At 40.5% G+C, this 19760-nt stretch overlaps 2 protein-coding genes and 1 long non-coding RNA gene across 16 annotated transcripts in view; 2 read left to right on the forward strand and 1 right to left on the reverse strand.

Annotated features, from left to right (window-relative positions):
- LOC135349119 (son of sevenless homolog 1-like) overlaps nucleotides 1-6120 on the forward strand; it is a 44409-nt gene extending 38289 nt beyond the window's left edge. Inside the window, exons 27-29 of one of the 2 annotated variants that reach the window (XR_010398875.1) lie at nucleotides 2720-2816; nucleotides 4935-5925; nucleotides 5984-6120. Coding sequence is in view for 1 of the 2 variants with exons in the window: in XM_064547606.1 (XP_064403676.1) it covers nucleotides 1739-2557 (819 nt within the window). In the remaining variant the exon portion in view is untranslated. Of the gene's footprint in view, nucleotides 1-1738; nucleotides 2697-2719; nucleotides 2817-4934; nucleotides 5926-5983 lie in introns of those variants that run through there. The other variant, XM_064547606.1, reaches the window with a different exon arrangement.
- A 1351-nt stretch (nucleotides 6121-7471) lies between these two features.
- LOC135349120 (uncharacterized) lies at nucleotides 7472-16830 on the forward strand. 8 transcript variants are annotated; one of them, XM_064547608.1, is made up of 10 exons: nucleotides 7472-14411; nucleotides 14472-14541; nucleotides 14600-14774; nucleotides 14827-14892; nucleotides 14947-15298; nucleotides 15383-15479; nucleotides 15599-15696; nucleotides 16371-16424; nucleotides 16486-16644; nucleotides 16690-16830. In XM_064547608.1, the coding sequence occupies exons 6-10, from the start codon at nucleotides 15401-15403 to the stop codon at nucleotides 16741-16743; spliced, it is 444 nt and encodes a 147-aa protein (XP_064403678.1). In that variant the 5' UTR covers nucleotides 7472-14411; nucleotides 14472-14541; nucleotides 14600-14774; nucleotides 14827-14892; nucleotides 14947-15298; nucleotides 15383-15400; the 3' UTR covers nucleotides 16744-16830. The 8 variants fall into 8 exon arrangements, with proteins under 8 accessions (XP_064403678.1, XP_064403679.1, XP_064403677.1 ...); XM_064547609.1 differs by having other exon boundaries at nucleotides 14947-15294; XM_064547615.1 differs by having other exon boundaries at nucleotides 7479-14411; nucleotides 15640-15696.
- A 110-nt stretch (nucleotides 16831-16940) lies between these two features.
- On the reverse strand, nucleotides 16941-19752 carry LOC135349122 (uncharacterized). 6 transcript variants are annotated; one of them, XR_010398878.1, is made up of 10 exons: nucleotides 18857-19752; nucleotides 18543-18679; nucleotides 18406-18490; nucleotides 18255-18348; nucleotides 18097-18196; nucleotides 17674-18019; nucleotides 17472-17620; nucleotides 17375-17424; nucleotides 17137-17324; nucleotides 16941-17082 (listed from the first exon to the last, which is right to left on the reverse strand). It is a non-coding gene; the product is annotated as an uncharacterized LOC135349122 (long non-coding RNA). The 6 variants fall into 6 exon arrangements; XR_010398880.1 differs by having other exon boundaries at nucleotides 17674-17745; nucleotides 17819-18019; nucleotides 18543-19752; XR_010398879.1 differs by having other exon boundaries at nucleotides 17674-17754; nucleotides 17819-18019; nucleotides 18543-19752.
- Nucleotides 19753-19760: the final 8 nt, after the last annotated feature.

Genomic DNA, 19760 nt, shown 5'->3' on the forward strand with positions numbered 1-19760 from the left:
CCATCCCACCGAATAACTCATTAATTGGTCCCTTTTATAGGCTACTACTTTTAGCACTAGAAGTGGGAAGAAAACCTAAAAATTTACTATGGAATTCAGCAAAACTACACTAAAACACAGGTCTTCTTATTTGACCAATCAGACAAGTTTAACGTCATTGGGCAGCAAGTTAGTTATTGCAGGCGCCCTCGTGCAACATGCCATAATTTATATTCCACTCTGGCTGGGCAATAACTAATACATGCATGTACACAAGTCTTTTCTTCTCAGTTATAGATAGAATAGAGGGTAATTTTCGTGGGGCAAAATATTCGTGGTTTTCGTGGTAGAAGGTCTGACCACGAATATTTTACCCATGAATAAAGCGACATGCCTACCTTTACCTGCAGTCAGGGCTGCATCCAGGATTTTGGATCAGGGGGGAGGGGCGAATTGGGCAATTTAAAAATGTAGGAGAGGCGAAGTCATCAGAATTATAGCAGTACAAAGGAATCTGCCAGATCCTAGGGGGGGGGGGGGCAAATTACCTCCCTTAATGCAGCCCTGGCAGTGCAAGCAGCAACCACGAAAATATTACTAACTCAATATTGCTGAACCACGAATATTTGTCCCCCAAAATTACCCGCTATACGGTATATACTTTCTGATTGTTTATATATACTGTCATTCTCTCTTATACTCCGTGCCTTTGACAAAGGGTTTGCTCCCACTGTTTGGCTGCTGTTTTTTAAATAACATGCAGTTGCTTCAGTATCGTCGAAGATTATTCATCAAGCCATCATAATTATAGGCTTCTGTTTCCATTCAGCTCGTCTCCTGTGATTACTGTATGGAATTCAATTCTGTTAACAATTGCAATCAACAATAACAACGTAATTATACCGCAAAAACAATGGCGATTGAATTTGACTTCTTTTTAGACTGCTTACTTACATTGCAAATTATTTACCTCTTCTATAACACTTTTGAGCAAATGCTAAAACATGGCAAGAGGCATTAGCAAGCACACGCTTGCAACACTCGTGGTATAAAAGTTCCCGTTTCGTACTGTTCAATTGCGTAAAACGATACCCGTTTTAATTCTGAAATAACATTCGCACGTGTATGTACATTGTTGCTCGCTTGGTGGCTAGCTGGCTAGTGTTCCAAGAAGTCAAGCTGGTGAACTGTTCACTAAATAAATCTACAAAGCAGGTACAGAAACCCTAAAAGCAAGGTCAAGGCGAGCTAGATCTAGTTAGACTATACTGACATTCAGTTATATTATTAACCATTTCCCGGCTTTAGCCGTCATGACGGCAGCGGTAGTGATAATTTAGAAAAAATCGAGTGAGAGGACAGTGGCTGGGATCATAGCTAGGTAGGAAACTACTTTTCAGAGGTGAAGCTACCGGAAGAGCCAGAGGAAGAAGAAGTTCCTGGACCTTGTTATATAGAGCGTAGTCTTTCTTAGTCTAGTTAGTAGTTAGTACACAAGTGGGACATCATGAGCCACCATTGAACTTCTAACCTGTAGAAAACATTTCCCCAAAAAGAGTGTCTACCGATACAACCTCACAGAGAAGTTCTGACTCCGTAAAAATGGAACGTTACGTGCAACGGGAACGCAACGGGAACTTTTGTTTGAGGGCTGTTTGAGGGCTATACTGTGCATTTCTGGGGCTGAGGAGATGCATGGCATGCACTCGCCCTGATTATTGTATTCACTGATATGTATTAATTATTATATTTTTCATAGCCACGCAAATTCAAGTATGACCTTCGCCCTCCACAAGAAACAAAAACTGCAACTCTGAACCTACTAGGTCGTAGGGCTAAGCAGCCACATGCGACCTTTCCACACCCAGTAAATCAGGATCTGTCTATCGTGTCGCAGGCTGACGGGACTGATCAATCACCTAAATCTGATAGTTCACCCTCGTCTCCATCTTTCCGTCACACAACACCAACAAATGGAAATGGAATGCATTCACCACGGAAAATCTCTACTTCCAACCAACCCTTCCGTCCGCCTAAACTGCCACCTAAGCCCCCAAGCACGACACCTGGGTCACTTTCTGAGAGCTCCAGCAATGGGCAAATGTCTAGACGAAGCACATCTTCTCCCACTCTAAGTAGCAACAATGACCCTCCGCCACTCCCGCCGCCAGCATTACCAAAAAGGAAACCTGTATTAAGCGGTAATGCCCTCCCCCTACCTCCAAAGCCGTCAACCCACCTTAAGCAAGTTAGACCTCCACTGCCACCTCGTGTATCCACACCAACGTTGTCTCCAAATACAAGAACTGATGGTCCACAATTACTACCTAAGTATGAGGTTGCTCCTGTAGAATCCCAAAGAGACGGACCCATGTTACCCCCTAGAGATCCTCATATCAACCATCCTGTAGAATCCCAAAGAGGCGGACCCATGTTACCCCCTAGAGATCCTCATATCAACCATCCTGTAGAGTCCCAAAGAGACAGACCCATGTTGCCCCCTAGAGATCCCCATCCGTTGCAGAAACCCACCGACGGCATGAGCCCCCCCCCACCTGTACCACCCAGAGGTTCTTAGAATCCATCACTGTTTGAAATTTTTTTATTCTAAATCATTATTTCCATAGTTTTGCAGAGGCGCACCTAAACTTTACTATTGTTGTGTTGTACGTATAGTATCATTTTTCTAGCTGTCATCTTATAGTTAAGCAATTGAGTGTAATCCCAAATTCTACTGTAGATCTATTTGCGTCAAAATTCTCTCTTTTCATCGAGTATCTAACGCTGTTAATTGAATATCATCCGTACCAGGAGCTCAGATAGAGTATCCAACTAAGGTGGGTTGTAGTACAAACCACGTTACGGTACGTAGTGTATAAAAGTGATATCAATGTACGGTACGTAGTGGTTAGTTAGTATATCAATGTGATATCAACATTGATATCAATGCTGTGACGATGAAGGTGACGATGAAGGAGAGAGAGAGAGTCCAACATATATAATTATAGGCATGCTGCAGATGAGGTTGGTCATGACTCAAAATGTTTTACGGAATAATTATACGTGAACGGAGAAAAAAATGAAACAAAAAACTTACAGATAATTTATTATTAATTAAGCAAAATTGCAGCGGCTAACAATGCCCAGTGACACTAAAAAGTGAATGAGTTGTTTTTCTACGACTCAGACTAAGGCCACTCCAAGTGACACTCTGGTTTCTGGTCCTGAAGTTTTTCTAATTGCATGCGGGCGGGCGGCTTTTCTATTATGTCATTATCAATTTCACCTTATGAATCTCATTATTTTGCAAATGAATATCATTATCACACTATTTTGTACCACATGGACCATTCTGCGCATGAGTAGTAGAAATAATGAGATAGAAATCCAATAATGAGATAGAAATCCAAGAATAAAATCTGATGCGGGCGGTGGACCAGAAACCAGAGTATCACTTGGAGTGGCCTAACAGGTCAAACACAACAAGACACTTCTACTTCAAAAGATTGGTCAGACTCTGGAACTTTTATTACAAACATTTTTGGGACAGTTTTCTAGAACGCTTTGACCAATCAATCATCTGCACCTATTGTAATTTACAAGAGCGCATAATTATGAATTTTATTAATCATGGCCAACCTCCTCGTGACTTACTGTTTTTGTCGTGTGCTTGGAATTTGCACATGAAATCCGAGTGTGTATGATGTAATGTATCAAGAATAGCCTCAAAGTTTTTCCGCAGACCATGGAAAGTGTGGAAGACGAAGACGAGCGACCTGGTGAAGTGCTAAGCTTATATACCTCACAAAGAAAGAAACTAGTTTGAATAATTATTGGCTATAGCTTTTTCTTCTCTCCTTCCAGGACAAACAAAGTCTGCTTTATAATTATATTTATGCCTCGAGGCGTAGCCGCACGAGGGATACGCTAAAGCTGACTGTGTGTGTCTGTTCCAGCTGTAACTACTCAACGGTTGCAATGCGACGAAAACTAACAGCTTCTAGCCACGTTCTCTTGGATTTTGATTCGTGGATTAGCAAACTAAAGCTTCTTTCTCGAGTTATGGCTAGTTTGACTCACATTGAAGGCTGTTGCAGTCTCTTTAGAATCTTTCATAGCATCATCTGTCCGCACAAACTTTCTATTCAACATATGAGTTAGACTTGCACTAAAGCGCTAGCTTTTTGTTAGCTACAAGACTCAGAAAATACCTGTTAAAACAGCTAGCTAGCTACCAGTAGCCGGCCATTTGTGAAATTGGACACACCCTTTAATTATTCCTGTGGATGTAATGCGCATGCGCGCTCATTCCCCATATGTGATATCCAAGATCCAGATCCAGATCCTCCTGGCAGAATCATATTTTTCTTGAGGGCCTGGTAAGCCACAAAACACTACTATATAACAATATAGATAACAATATGCATCTTAGATATTATAAATATACACTGAACTACAGATCCTGGAAGCCTTGAGGTCCTGGTATTAAAGCCAACATTAGATGAATGTAAATAAGTCTTTTCTTCTCAGTGACTTTATATAGATAAGCTAACTTTATGAAATAATTAAATTAATTAGTAAAATTATGCACTGCCGCTTATAATTAATAATATTGAAAACAAAATCTTCTTCTTGCATCCTTGAGGTCATGGTATAAGCAGCCACTAAACACAACAATGATACCATAATTATACAATTGAAGTCAGTTTTAGACAGATTATTTTATACACTTTTCCTCTTCTATACTTCCTCTTCTATACTTCCTCTTCTATACTTTTGAGCGAGCAAATCATGGCGAGAGGCATTAGCACAGCGCCAGACTAGTTGTGTTATTTTTTTGTTCATAATATGCATGAAAGACAATATAGAATCAAAATTGCTAGATCTAGTATAAGACTATACTTTATGTGTGCATGCTTGTAGATATAGATAAAGAAGGCTAACCTCCTTCGCAGCCTCTCCTTTTTCTGTTCTTTGTCACACTGTCAATAAGATAAAATACGGTAAGAATTGGAGGAACAAAGAAAGAAAGAAAGAACCGTCTAAGAAAAAGGAGAGCCCTGCCTCGCTAAGTCGCGTGAGGTGGCACAGTGGTGGCACAGTGAAAATGAGCGTGGGCTTTCAGTAGATGGGCGGAGCCTGACAGGCAACAAAGCCACAGGATGCCTACGCATTGTAGACTTACTTTGCAAGTCTGGCAAAGTAAGGAGATAATTATTATCATAGACAATGGCTTTAATTACGGTGAGTTCACAGAGTACGATTGACCTTCGCTAGTAGACAGTACGATTGACCTTCGCTAGTGGACAGTACCTTCGCTAGTGGAGAGTACAATTGACCTTTGCTAGTGGACAGTACGATTAACCTTCGCTAGTGGAGAGTAAAAGTGACCTTCGCTAGTAGGTAGTACAATAAACCTTTGCTAGTAGAGAGTAGGATTAACCTTCGCTAGTGGAGAGTTCATTTTTTCTAGTAAAAGCTCACCTAGCTAAAAACTTTTACCTAGGTATGTAGGGGGGTGCTGACCTTATATTTGACCTTTGCTACACACCGATGCTTAGTCTCATGCACCTTTGGTGTCCGTCTGAGCACTCTTTACATGAACTCATGGGCCACGTCGGATTTCCAATGTGACCAATGAGATTGCTCACAAGCATCAGGTGACTTGAATAGGAGGCAGCAAATAGTGAAACTTTACATGCGGTTGAGCAGCAATCAGTGAGCAGAGATAGCGGATGTGGTTGCATTTTTATGGTTTTGTTAGCTTGTACAGTGACGTAATACATTCCATTGTGAAATGACTTCACGTAAAGAGTGCTCAGACTAACACCAAAGGTGCGGCTGATTCATGAGACTAACCGATGCTATATTATATTAAAGAGCCATGCATAGCCTGCTTTGGAAAGCAGGCACAACACTAGCCTATAGTAGGTTACAGTTGGAACAGTAAGTTGAGCTTGTTTGTGTGCTGCCTCTACATGTTCCAATACAGTCATTCCTACAGGCTACATGTTCTACTCTGGACTTCAATCTGGCAAAATAAAAATAGTCCACTCAACACTGAACAGCCCTAGAGTAGAACATGGAATTATGCTACTACAACAAATCCTACATGTACTAGAAACATCAGCACACAAATAAGCAACCATGCAGCTTACTGTTCAACTGTAGCCTACTAGGCTAGTGAGTCACTAGGACATCTAGTGTTGTGCCTGCTGTCCAAAGTAGGTTATATTTATAGATGCATCTGTGTGTAGCAAACGTCAAATATAAGGTCAGCACCACCTAGGTAAAGGTTTTTAGCTAGAAGGTGAGCTTTTACTAGAAAAAAATGAACTCTCCACTAGCGAAGGTTCTCTATTAGCGAAGCTTTATCGTACTACCTACTAGCGAAGGTCACTCGTACTGTCCACTAGCAAAGGTCAATCGTACTCTCCACTAGCGAAGTACTGTCCACTAGCGAAGTACTGTCCACTAGCGAAGGTCAACTCCCTACTAGCGAAGCTCTACTAGCGAAGGTCAACGCGATGGTCAACTCTCTACTAGCGAAGGTCAATCGTACTCTTGTGAACTCTCTGGGCCACCGTATTTAGCATGGCACAGTGAAAATGAGCGTGGGTTTTCAGTAGATGGGCGGAGCCTGACAGGCAACAAAGCCACATACGGTGGCCTTCGCTAGTAGACTAGTAGAGAGTTGACCTTCGCTAGTGGACAGTACAATTGACCTTCGCTAGTGGACAGTACGATTAACCTTCGCTAGTGGAGAGTACGATTGACCTTCGCTAGTGGAGAGTACGATTAACCTTCGCTAGTGGAGAGTAAAAGTGACCTTCGCTAGTAGGTAGTACGATAAACCTTCGCTAGATAAACCTTCGCTAGTAGAGAGTAGGATTAACCTTCGCTAGTGGAGAGTTCATTTTTTCTAGTAAAAGCTCACCTAGCTAAAAACTTTTACCTAGGTATGTAGGGGGGTGCTGACCTTATATTTGACCTTTGCTACACACCGATGCTATATTATATTAAAGAGTCATGCATAGCCTGCTTTGGAACAGGCACAACACTAGCCTATAGTAGGTTACAGTTGAACAGTAAGTTGAGCTTGTTTGTGTGCTGTTGTTTGTGCCTCTACATGTTCTAATACAGTCATTCCTACAGGCTACATGTTCTACTCTGGACTTCAATCTGGCAAAAGAAAAATAGTCCACTCAACACTGAACAGCCCTAGAGTAGAACATGGAATTATTGTATTATTATAAACTAACTACTACAACAAATCCTACATGTACTAGAAACATCAGCACACAAATAAGCAACCATGCAGCTTAATTGCTTACTGTTCAACTGTAGCCTATATACTAGGTCACTAGGACATCTAGTGTTGTGCCTGCTGTCCAAAGCAGGCCAGCATGGCTCTTTAAGCATCTGTGTGTAGCAAAGGTCAAATATAAGGTCAGCACCCCCCTACATACCTAGGTAAAGGTTAGAAGGTGAGCTTTTACTAGAAAAAAATGAACTCTCCACTAGCGAAGGTTAACTACTCTCTAGGTTTATCGTACTACCTACTAGCGAAGGTCACTTTTACTCTCCACTAGCGAAGGTTAATCGTACTGTCCACTAGCGAAGGTCAATCGTACTCTCCACTAGCCAAGGGTACTGTCCACTAGCGAAGGTCAATCGTACTAGCGAAGGTCAACTCTCTACTAGCGAAGGTCAACTCCCTACTAGCGAAGGTCAACTCCCTACTAGCGATGGTCAACTCTCTACTAGCGAAAGTCAATCGTACTGTCCACTAGCTCGTACTGTCCACTAGCGAAGGTCAATCGTACTCTTGTGAACTCTCTGGGCTTAGCATGGCACAGAGCGTGGGCTTTCAACAGGCAACAAAGCCACATACGGTGGAGTAGACAGTACGATTGACCTTCGCTCGCTAGTAGAGAGTTGACCTTCGCTAGTGGACAGTACGATAGTACGATTAACCTTCGCTAGTGGAGAGTCTTCGCTAGTGGACAGTACGATTAACCTTCGCTAGTGGAGAGTAAAAGTGACCTTCGCTAGTAGAGAATCTTCGCTAGTGGAGAGTTCATTTTTTCTAGTAAAAGCTCACCTAGCTAAAAACTTTTACCTAGGTATGTAGGGGGGTGCTGACCTTATATTTGACCTTTGCTACACACCGATGCTATATTATATTAAAGAGCCATGCATAGCCTGCTTTGGAAAGCAGGCACAACACTAGCCTATAGTAGGTTACAGTTGAACAGTAAGTTGAGCTTGTTTGTGTGCTGTTGTTTGTGCCTCTACATGTTCTAATACAGTCATTCCTACAGGCTACATGTTCTAATCTGGACTTCAATCTGGCAAAAGAAAAATAGTCCACTCAGCACTGAACAGCCCTAGAGTAGAACATGGAATTATTGTATTATTATAAACTAGCTACTACAACAAATCCTACATGTACTAGAAACATCAGCACACAAATAAGCAACCATGCAGCTTAATTGCTTACTGTTTAACTGTAGCCTACTAGGCTAGTGAGTCACTAGGACATCTAGTGTTGTGCCTGCTGTCCAAAGCGGCTCTTTAATATTTATAGATATAGATAGTGTAGCAAAGGTCAAATATAAGGTCAGCACCCCCCTACATACCTAGGTAAAGGTTTTTAGCTAGAAGGTGAGCTTTTACTAGAAAAAATAAACTCTCCACTAGCGAAGGTTAATCCTACTCTCTACTAGCGAAGGTTTATCCTAGCGAAGGTCACTTTTTTAATCTCCACTAGCGAAGGTTAATCGTCTAGCGAAGGTCAATCGTACTCTCCACTAGCGAAGGTTAATCGTACTGTCCACTAGCTTCCACTAGCTCGTACTGTCCACTAGCGAAGGTCATGTCCACTAGCAAAGGTTACTAGCGAAGGTCAACTACTAGCGAAGGTCAACTCCTTACTAGCGAAGGTCAACTACTAGCGAAGGTCAACTCCCTACTAGCGATGGTCAACTCTCTACTAGCGAAGGTCAATCGTACTGTCCACTAGCGAAGGTCAATCATACTCTTGTGAACTCTCTGGGCCACCGTAGCCACAGGATGCCTACGCATTGTAGACTTACTTCGCAAGTCTGGGGATAATTATTATCATAGACGATGGCTTTAATACCTAGCATAGTGAAGTCTGAAGACTAAAGGTCTATCTTTGAGCCTATCCTCAAGCCGTTATTATTGAGCAGTAGTCTAGTCTAGAAACAGTGTAAAATGACAATGTTGCAAGGTTGTGATCTCATGAGTACTGACAGAGTGACTAAACTATACTAATTTGTGTCAGTTTTCACAGGGGCACGAGCACCAATGTCGAATTTTCCAATAGATTGAAGATCAATAGGGTCCTGTTAATTCCATAGTCGTGTAATCCTATTGTAGTAGTATTAGAGGTTCTGCTCCTTTTGGAAACTTTCTGGCATGCAGTAGAACCAGCTCTATAGTGGATACGGAAATAATACCTGCAGATAAGCAACATTGTCTGCTGTAATTTAAAACACTCGACTGGGTCGAACGTGAGGTCTTGAGAGTGGGAGCATTGAGAGTGGGAGCACATTGAGTTTGATAAGGCGAGTCTTGTAGTCTGTAGTTCTGCTTTCTGCTGTAGTTCTACTGTAATTATCTGAGGATAAAATTGGTTGCCCTTGCCCTTCTAGTTTGCATGGATAGTGTGATTGTTCCAGGGCAATCTTCTTCTTCTTATTATAATGACTTAGACTAAAACATTCCTTCTGATGACATGAAGGGATCTGTCAATTTTGGCATGTCAGAAGTATTGCTGTGAGTTGTCCAGGATCTGGAATAGGTTCCTTCTTTGTCCAGGTCCTTTTGACAAGTGAGATACAGTAGTACTTAGCCTTTCATGCTTCATCTTGTAGAGCTAACTTCTACATACTGTGTTCTGTAGCTTCACACACTCTTTGCCTCTAGTTCCTGGTAAATACGCTCTAAGTACTGTGTCACAGTGTGTGGGAGGACAGATATTGCGGTTTACTCTTGCCCACGCTCAATTAAATTTGGCTACAGATCACAAGGCTTAGCGGGGCAGGCCTTCCTTTTACTTAGTGGCTTCCTTTTCAATTATTCCCGTATGTTGTTATAAATATTGTGACAAACAACAGAAACAAAATTATAACTGAAAACCTGCGAAGGAGGCTAAAAGAAGGGACACAAAGACTTGTAAAACGGACTAGACGGTAAGTGTTTTCAACATTCCATTAATTCCGATAGAAGCTTCATACAATAAAAATTTCTTCTTGCTTTGTGGTTTTTGGCTGTACAAAATGCACAAAATAATACAGCGATGCGTTGGTGGGAATGCTATACCCTAAGGCCACATGCTGATGAACGGCCTCAGAATGGTGCTGGAAGTCAACTGCAAGATTCTCATAGATAAACCGAGGAACCGAGGGATAGGCAACGCATCACATGATGTAGGTATGTGACGGGAGGCTTGATCCCGATATCTGTGGGAAATTCCTGAATCACGTACAGCCCGAGACTACTGATAACTACATTGATTTGTGTACCTAGGTTTCACATGTTTAGAACTGCATGTTTAGAACTGCATGCACCGTATATTCACCCGAATTACCGGGACACTCTATTCTAAGGGACACTTCGGACTTACGTAATTTTTTTTCACAAGGAAATGTAAATGTTTTTAGACGTCCCGATCTAATTACAGTAGACTCTCGTTAATCCGGCCACCCTTGGGACTTGGCCGGAATAGCGAGGTGGTCGTACTTCAGATAATTAGACCTTACCTCGAATCTAATCACTGATTTGCAGTTCTGGTCTCGAGGATAATGAAATCATTCTGCTCTCTATTTCATTTTGCTCTCTATTTAAGTGTAATCCAATTTTATTTACTAAACCACACCCAAAACATCATATCCGGCCGTATTATACATATAAAATTACATTGAAAACATTATTTGGGCACTGCCGGTAAACGGAATAGCGAGTGGCTGTACTTCAGGGTGAGTTTTGTGCAGTAAACATAGAGATAGCCAAACCAAATGGCCGGTATATCGAGGTGGCCGTACTTCAGAGAGCGAGAGTCGAGCATGTTATGTTACTGACGGTTGAAGACACCACTTTGTACACAGGAAAGAATTACTACGGGACACCCTGTGTTAGTAGGTCCTACTCTCTTGTATTAGTAAGGCTAGATAGTTAGTTTCACACTTTGCAACAACTCATCATGATATTCACTTTATCAATTGCAATTCTAAACAGAAAATTGTAATACTGAGAATACTGACAAGTGAAATAACGATCAGTACCATATAGAAGTTCCATCAGTGCAGGTTCCAACATATACCGCCGGCCAAAGAGAGTATCGGAACTCTCTTCCAGAACTTGCCCGAATAGTTACTACTTAGCCTCGATTCAAGGCCAATTAAAATACGGCCTATTGCAGGGATGATAGTGCGCATGCATTTCAAATTACCCAGAATATGGGTAATCGTACTACGAACGTAAAACCTTAGTAAATTACACAGGAAATTATAGGCGCCATTTTGTTCGCAATGATTTTACTTCCGGCCTGCTACTTTCCTTTTATACCGCAATTGCTTGCAACAAACGCGTACTGGAACTCCAGATTCTGGAAGAATCAATTTCTTCTTTCTTGAGACCACAAAACACTACAATGATACCGTAATAAATACTTATAAACGCGACATTCTCACAAATACTTTTATGGTTGTGTTTTCATCATAATTGTAATGTCACCTGTAACATGCTTAGTGGCATCGGATGGATCAATAAAGCCAGTACTTCCCAGGAGCTGTTGTTAGAGGTGTCGTTAGAGGTTAGACTCAGACAAAGAACAGTTCCTACTGGATATGCCACACATAAGGGTATATGAATGCAATATTAACTAATTTACACTATCACCTCTCATGTGATCTCTGTTATGTTTGTTCTACTTACGTTTGTCATGTGCTCTTGTGCAATGTTCTAGAAATCTCCATGTCCATATCTGTGTCTCCCCATGGTCTATTTTTTAGTGTTGGTCTCTGCACCACATGGAATCTTATGAGTATTAAGTTGAAGATCTGTGAGCCTATAGCTAGTATAGACTAGGTTAGGCTACTGTCTATCTAAGAGAGAACTCAACAATGTGGCAGGTAGAAATGTTGAGAAGCTGAAATCACAGTTGTTGGCAGCGTTTTGTAAGCCAAGGAATCCCATTTGATACTCACCTTCATGTGCATCAGATTACCGGTTATGTCAGAGGGAAGATGAGGGCAAGGTAATCTTATACTAAAACGCAAACGCACTACTCTCTTTTTTTCGAATATCCTAAGGCAAGGGCGTGTGCCTGGTGTAGGTGGAAAGGTTTTTTGAGGCACTGAAAGACAAAGAAGCTGGGTTAACATACCCTGCTCTAACAGGGATTAGAAAGCAGTCAACCCAGGGAAACATGATTACAAAGAAGAAGCGGTGGTACACACCTACTCCATTTTTCATTTCCGGTTCATTTCGCAGTTCAACTACGCTTCTGCAGTTCACTTCGCAGTTCACTTTTCAGTTCACTTTGCAGTTCACTTTTCAGTTCACTTTGCAGTTTGCTTCTGCAGTTTAGTTTTTCAGTTCTCTTCTGCAGTTCACTTTTGCAGTTTTCTCTGCAGTTCAGTTCACTTCTGCAGTTCATCACAATAATCACGTGACATCACATGTGCTTTAATAAGAAACACCTGGAAACTAGGTCTAGCTTGCAAGCTAGCTTAAGCGCTTAGCCACAGGGGCGGATCCAGGGGTGATTTTGAGGGGCTGAAGCCCCCCCCTTTTGAAAAAACTACCATGTGTTGTAGTCTGACTCTACAACAATTTTGCCACCAATTATGCATCTGTAGACTCACTTGAAATCACTTGAGAGATGCTAGACAACAGCTACTAGGAGTATAAAGGATCTAGGGTAGCTAGCTGGACGTACCTAGCTAGCTAGCTAGCTGTACGTACGTACGTACATCTGACCAGTACAGTATCACCATAGTATTAAAAGTAAGTGCAGAGGTCAACGTATTCTACTCATTAATATGAAAGTTCAAAGGTCAAATCTTGCAAAAAAATTCGCCTCCGGCGAGGCTGCCCTCTTACGGGGCTTCACCCTTTTCTAGCTAGCCCCCCCTTTTGTTTTTCCTGGATCCGCCCCTGAGCCATGAGCTCTAGCCTAGAATTAGAAGCTAGCTGCCAAGAAATTGAAGATTGGGCTATACAACAGAGCATTTTGGATGGGAAGGCAAGACAAACACATGCGTAATTAAATTAAGTATCACATTTATAATACATGCAGGAAGTAGAAAAGATATTTGGGAAAAAGACAACATACGAATGTTGAAGTGAGTGTATTGATATAAATATTATTCATTTGCTTAATGTATTTAGCACTCTGCAGTCGAAAGTGTTAGCATTTTTTAACAAATGAACAGCACAAAAGCATTTCTGAATGTGCTTCCCCCAGCCCTACCACACAATTCCACAAGGTAAAGTTAAGGGATGCTTAGCAATTGCTACTTTTTTTATGTAGAGTTTCTCGTTCACAATGGATATTCTGGTACCTGAGCTAGCGGTCATGTTTAAGTGTAAGATGGACAATTATGAAAAGGTCATTTTGAATTAATTGATAATTGTAATTACATGATTTTCTCCTCAGGCTCAAGCCCTGTGTTATGAAGGCATGCCAGCAGTGGGTTATTAAAGTGCACATGCGCATTGAGCCACAGATCCACGTGGAATATTAAAGTCTGTTGAGCTAGAGTCGAGTACGAGCTAGAGTCGAGTACGAGTGTACTATTACATGAGAGGCTAGCAATAAAGCTGTAGATCTATAATAACTACTGCAAGTGGATCTAGTACATAATTAGTTAGTGAAACTCTTGAAGCCTTCCCTAGTCCTAATACTACCCAACCAAGTCTCTCTAACCTGAGATCTGTATATGCTGGGACAAGCAATGGTAAATTACAGCAAGGCCTAGTTGACAAGATCATTTCCATAGTAGATGTAGATGTATATATCTACTATGGTACACATATTACATTAAAATTTAAAGATGTAAGAGGTCACAGTCTATGGTTTGTATAGTCGCTACGTATAGAGTCATATTCGTACAGGTTGATTTTTGCCAAATGAAGATCACTAGAAGATCACTAGAATGGGGACATACAAGCGCTCTGGCTGTTACATAGGGGTAGCAGTTAATGATGGTGACTCATATGACAGTGTGCCAGGCTGCTGCATCAGCAAATAATCTAGAACCCCCAGATGAAGGCTAGACTATTTCGATGTAATGGCAGTTTAATCCCTCCTGATGTCACTTTCTCCACCCAATTTGGAGAAAAAGTGTGGACCTGGAAATCTTATCGGGATCAAGTTTGGTGTTGGCTATGTTATGGACGTACGTACGTATGTATACATAGATGCCTTGAAACACTTTGCTGTTGATTCTGTTGTATAGGCAGATACACCCAGTCCCAAAAGGTTGAGGACACAAGATGATGTTGTAATTGGTGGTGATAATGTATCTGGTGAGTAGTAGTCTATACATGTGCATTGGGGCATACATTATGCATGTCTAAAAAACAGTTCTGTACTGTGGTGAAATTGGAGGTCAAGGGTTGGACACTGATCACCTTCTAGATAGACGTCAGGTTTACAAACACATGCATTGGATTCACTGAGCAATCTTCTCATGGAATGGATTCACCTGTCCCATTTTTCCCTGAGGAAAATCAGTACAAGCTAGCCAAAGTGTGTATAGGTAATTTAATAAATTGCTAGAAGGCTTAATTATTATCATATTTTTTTTATAGGGTTAAGATGTATACTGAATGTTGACAGTAATGGACAATACACACTTAATGGAGACTCTGATTCGGGTATAATACAATATACACAAAAGGCATCATTAATTTAATGTGTTAATGTTATAGGGCTGTTTTGTGTTGTCCATTACTCTCCCTGTGAAAGACACCATACCCCTGTACTGCATTGTCTCTAAACATGGCTTGGATGATGTATATCAGTGGCTTCACGACCAACAAGCCAACACACCTGTTCTTTGGATCAATCTCCCTGGTGTATATTCATGTTCAGTAACAAGGGAAAGTCGTGTGTGCAAGTCCAATGCAATTTCTGTGGAATGGAAACATGTTCATCAATCTGATAGCCCACTCTTAGGAAGTTGTTCATTAGGAAGAGTATGCAACTCCAATAGACTATACAGGAGGAATTCTGTCTGACCTACGTCACATGACCACACAAAAAAACATACAGCAGCTGTGAGTAGGTTGGACAGAGAGTGGAGTTGCATACTCTTCCTAATAAAGTGTATGTATGTACATGCTGTATGTACATGCTTATGAACAGTTTCAAGTACGGACGTCGATGAGTACGGACGTCGATGATGAAGAAACAAGTATAAGGGATGATGATACCACCAAATCTCCAAGCAGCGTCATTGGTGGTACGTGTGCCTTATGTGTGCCTTATGTTTTATGAAAATGTGCTCGAAATTTCTATGCACTTATATTTGCCACACCTTATAAATCTTAGCAGCATAATTAAAGAACAATTTTCTTGTAGGATTGCGATATGTATGTGCTTATGAATGTGCTTATGAACAGTTTCAAGTAACGAGAGTGAAAGGGGTGATGATGATAACACCAGCAGCTTCATTGGTGGTACGTATGTCTTACATAATGTAATGTCCTATTAAAAAATGTTGTATAGGGTGTATAGGGTCTATAGGGTCCATGGTTTACAGTCACGATGCACTGAAGAAGGCCTCCAACTCGTTCCCCCCAGAGTCATTAATAGGAAAAGGTGGATTTGGATCAGTGTATAAAGGGAACCTAAGAAAATGCCCAGTTGCCATCTCTGTAAAATGTTTACACACACAATTAATTATATAAGCGTGGCATTAAGATGCTTCGTGCCACAACAAAATGTCAAATGAGCTCTGAGTAGATTTCGTCACCCAAACATACTGCCTTTAATGGGGTACTGTTTGGAGCCTCGGTGCCTTGTGTTTCCTTTCATAATGCGTACGTTGGTTGTGGTGAAGTGCTTAAGAATGTTTATGCATGTCTATCTTTGTAAAGGTCTAACATCCTACTTGATGACAAACTAAATGCCAAAATTAGCGACTTTGGTTTCAGTATTCAGTTGCCACAGTCAGTAAATAGAACTACGCTGATTACAGCAACTGATTTCTTACCTGGCACACATGGCTACCGGCCTCCAGAATTCTCTGACTGTAAATATAGTGTCAAGAGTGATGTGTACTCATTTGGCGTGGTATGATTGTCAATTGTCCACCTGCATTATTTATTCATTCCATCTTTTATCACGACAGGTGATTCTTGAGACATTCACTGGCCTCTCAGATGACAGGGACGCAGCTAACCTGGTAGGTCATACGTTTTGTGATTGTGTACATTGCATGGTATTGTAATATGTTATATATGCAGGTGGATCATGTGGAGGACGAGTGCCGAGATGTTACTTATTTCAAAGCCATATCTGACAAGAAGGCAATGGAGTGTACAGAGGATGTTTTAATGGTCTTTTTTCAGACAGTCAAAATGTGTGTATCAAGAATTCCCAAGAAGAGAGCATCAATAAACACAGTAAGTTTATTCATTCATTTTCTAGATTAATGCTTCTCACTGTAGGTTTATGATCAATTCCGTGACACTCTTACAAGTATGACTAATTCCCCAGCTTAGCCATTTCAATGAACATACCATACCATAACTTGATTCAATTCATTTGTACTTAATTTATTCGTACTCTAATTCATTCGTACTCACTTAACTTCATCAGTACTCAACTTATAACTTAATTTGTAAACTTATAAGAGTCAAAAATTATAATTGTTTATTAAATACACATAATACACTAAACGCATTGGATTCGGTAACATCAGAACTTGGGTCAAGCCTTAAATCATTTAGTAGAATTTGGTGATAAGCATCATAAAAGTCGTCATTGGGGACTTTTTGCCATTTCAGTGGCAGCTACATTCCACACATCCCATTTCACAGGATGCACATAGTCGTCCACACCTGTGCATGACTTATTAACACCATTCGTTAGTAAGGTATGTATTTTAGTATTACCGTATGTTGCTGGCATATCGTAAAGGTCGTCAGGTATACCAATCGGACCGTAATTCACGAATAGTGTGTGTGTTCCAATAGTGGACAAATGCTGCAAGACTTCGTTCAATTAAAGGGGAGAACACAATAAAAAGACAATTCTTGTGGAACAAGTTTCCTTTCACAAAAAATCCCTCCATTTCCAGTTGCTATTGAAATGTACACAAACTAGACATAAAATTTATAATTATATTATAACCTTAAATTGATCTATCCACCATCCAGTTGTATGCCTCCTGAGATAATCCTCTGAAAATGAAAAAGGTTAATTTTCGATCAATAAATTCATAACATACGATGTTAGCAGGAGAAGTGCCATAACGAATGGATCGTTCACCACTGAAAGGGTCCTGTCCATCTTCCCGCATAGAATACTGAATGGCACCTATGAAGCTGTTTTCAGTCCCATGATCCATGCGTAATATGGATGGACGGCCTGGACGGCCTGAATAAAGATATGGTTGATCATTTTTGTTGAGACTATATATTATAGTGTACCTCTCAAAATAGCAACAGCCTGAAGATAGTAGTGCAGAATGATCATGATTCGTGCTTAGCCACACCACTTTCCTGGAGAAGCTGAACATACAACATACATGCATATGTACAGTGTGTATACACTATTCCTGAGTTTCTGGCATACCCATCAATACATCCGTGAATGCAGAACCCAAACAGAACCCAAACAGAGAGAGTTTGTCCATTCCGTCTAAATGCCACACAAAATTTGGGCCCTATATGTAATACAACCTTCGATATGTATTTTCTTCTACTCAATCTTCGGGAATGACGATGCTGAACTGCATGAGGATCAGCTACTTGCAGAATGTGCATTACTGTAACCCTATAATCATTGATTGTAATTGTATAAAAGTATATTGTATAATTGTATAAAATTATAACACTAATTTATAATAATACCTTTTTGTTACCAATCGATATGTATCTCTAAGCAATTTCCCCATACATCTGTAGCCTATGGACCGATTTGATGTCCTCAGTTCTCTCTATGTTTTAAACACTATAATAATTAAGCATAAAACATAATTAAGCATAAAACATATACCTAAAGCCCTCACCTGTATACAGTTTCTGACCACTCCAAAAGGTGCATACTCACTTGGTCGACGATACAGACAGAGACGTCTAAATCTTTTTTTCAACCAAGACACACTAATTACATAAAAACTTACAGATTATATATACCATACAACTAGCTGTACTGTATACCTCCTCTTTACTCCATGCACTTCTTCCAGTCTTTGAACAATTACTTTGTAGGGTCTCCATGAGTAAAAGTATTTCATCAAGACTTCTGTTGAAATGGGGTATTCATTATCTGCATACATCCTATTCTATTAACCTACCGTTGAGTTGTTGTGTAGATAAATGTGCCATGATAAACACAGATACAGACAGACAGACTGTTCTCCTCCTAAGTTTCCAGGTGTTTCTTATTAAAGCACATGTGATGTCACGTGATTATTGTGATACAGCAAATGAACTGCAGAAGAGAACTGAAAAACTGAACTGCAGAAGCAAACTGCAAAAGTGAACTGCAAAGTAAACTGAAAAGTGAACTGCAAAGTGAACTGAAAAGTGAACTGCAAAGTGAACTGCAGAATTAAGCGTAGTTGAACTGCGAAATGAACCGGAAATGAAAAATGGAGTAGGTGTGTACCTCAGGGCCACCGTAGAAAGCATCCGCAACTGGACAATTGACGAGCGTGGACTAACAGAATCCTTCAGGAACATCACATGACATCATCACTATGAAATGGCTGTCTGAAGATGTGTACCTCCGAAAATGTGTACCTCCGAAAATATGTTAGGAATAGAAGTAGCTTATTTGTTTGAGTTAAGATCTGAAATTTATTGTGTATGTACCCGACTATATTGCTCATCTTTTGAGCTTCAACGGAAGTCTGGGCTGCTAGTAAGTTCTGAGAAATACTGAATTTTGTTGTTTTTTGGTGGCAAATATATTAGGAATACAACTTTCGATTTTATGCTAGTAGCATAGAATTCATCTGTACTAACTTACAGGAGCTAGACAAGTCTCATCTTTGCTAGAGGGGCCCTTCTTGTCAAAAATGGTGATTTTGCTCCGTTTTGCTACTTTTGCTGATGTATGCAATGATATTCATTGATTTGTGACATCACAAATCATCTTGTTGTTATTTGCTACATCCAAAGGTCATGTGATGCCTACCTGCAAATACACAGTTGGTGTTGGTCATTCTGTGTCACAGGGGCGTGGTAATTGAGCTTACTACGTAGCCAAATCGCCTCAAAAGTCATAAAAAGCACTGTTTTTGACAAGATGGGCCGCTTTAGCAAAGAAGAGGCTAGCCTAACTCCTGTAAGTTAGTACAGATGAAAAGTACACTATTGTAGTACATGCTGCTCAAAAATCAGACCTTAACTAATATAAAATCGAAAGTTGTATTCCTAACATATTTGCCACCAAAAACAACAAAATGCAGTATTTCTCAGAACTTACTAGTAGAGCAATATACTCAGGTACATGCACAACAAATTTCAGATCTTAACTCAAACAAATAAGCTACTTCTATTCCTAACCT

Source organism: Halichondria panicea, chromosome 15, assembly GCF_963675165.1.
Source record: "Halichondria panicea chromosome 15, odHalPani1.1, whole genome shotgun sequence".
Taxonomy (NCBI): domain Eukaryota; kingdom Metazoa; phylum Porifera; class Demospongiae; order Suberitida; family Halichondriidae; genus Halichondria; species Halichondria panicea.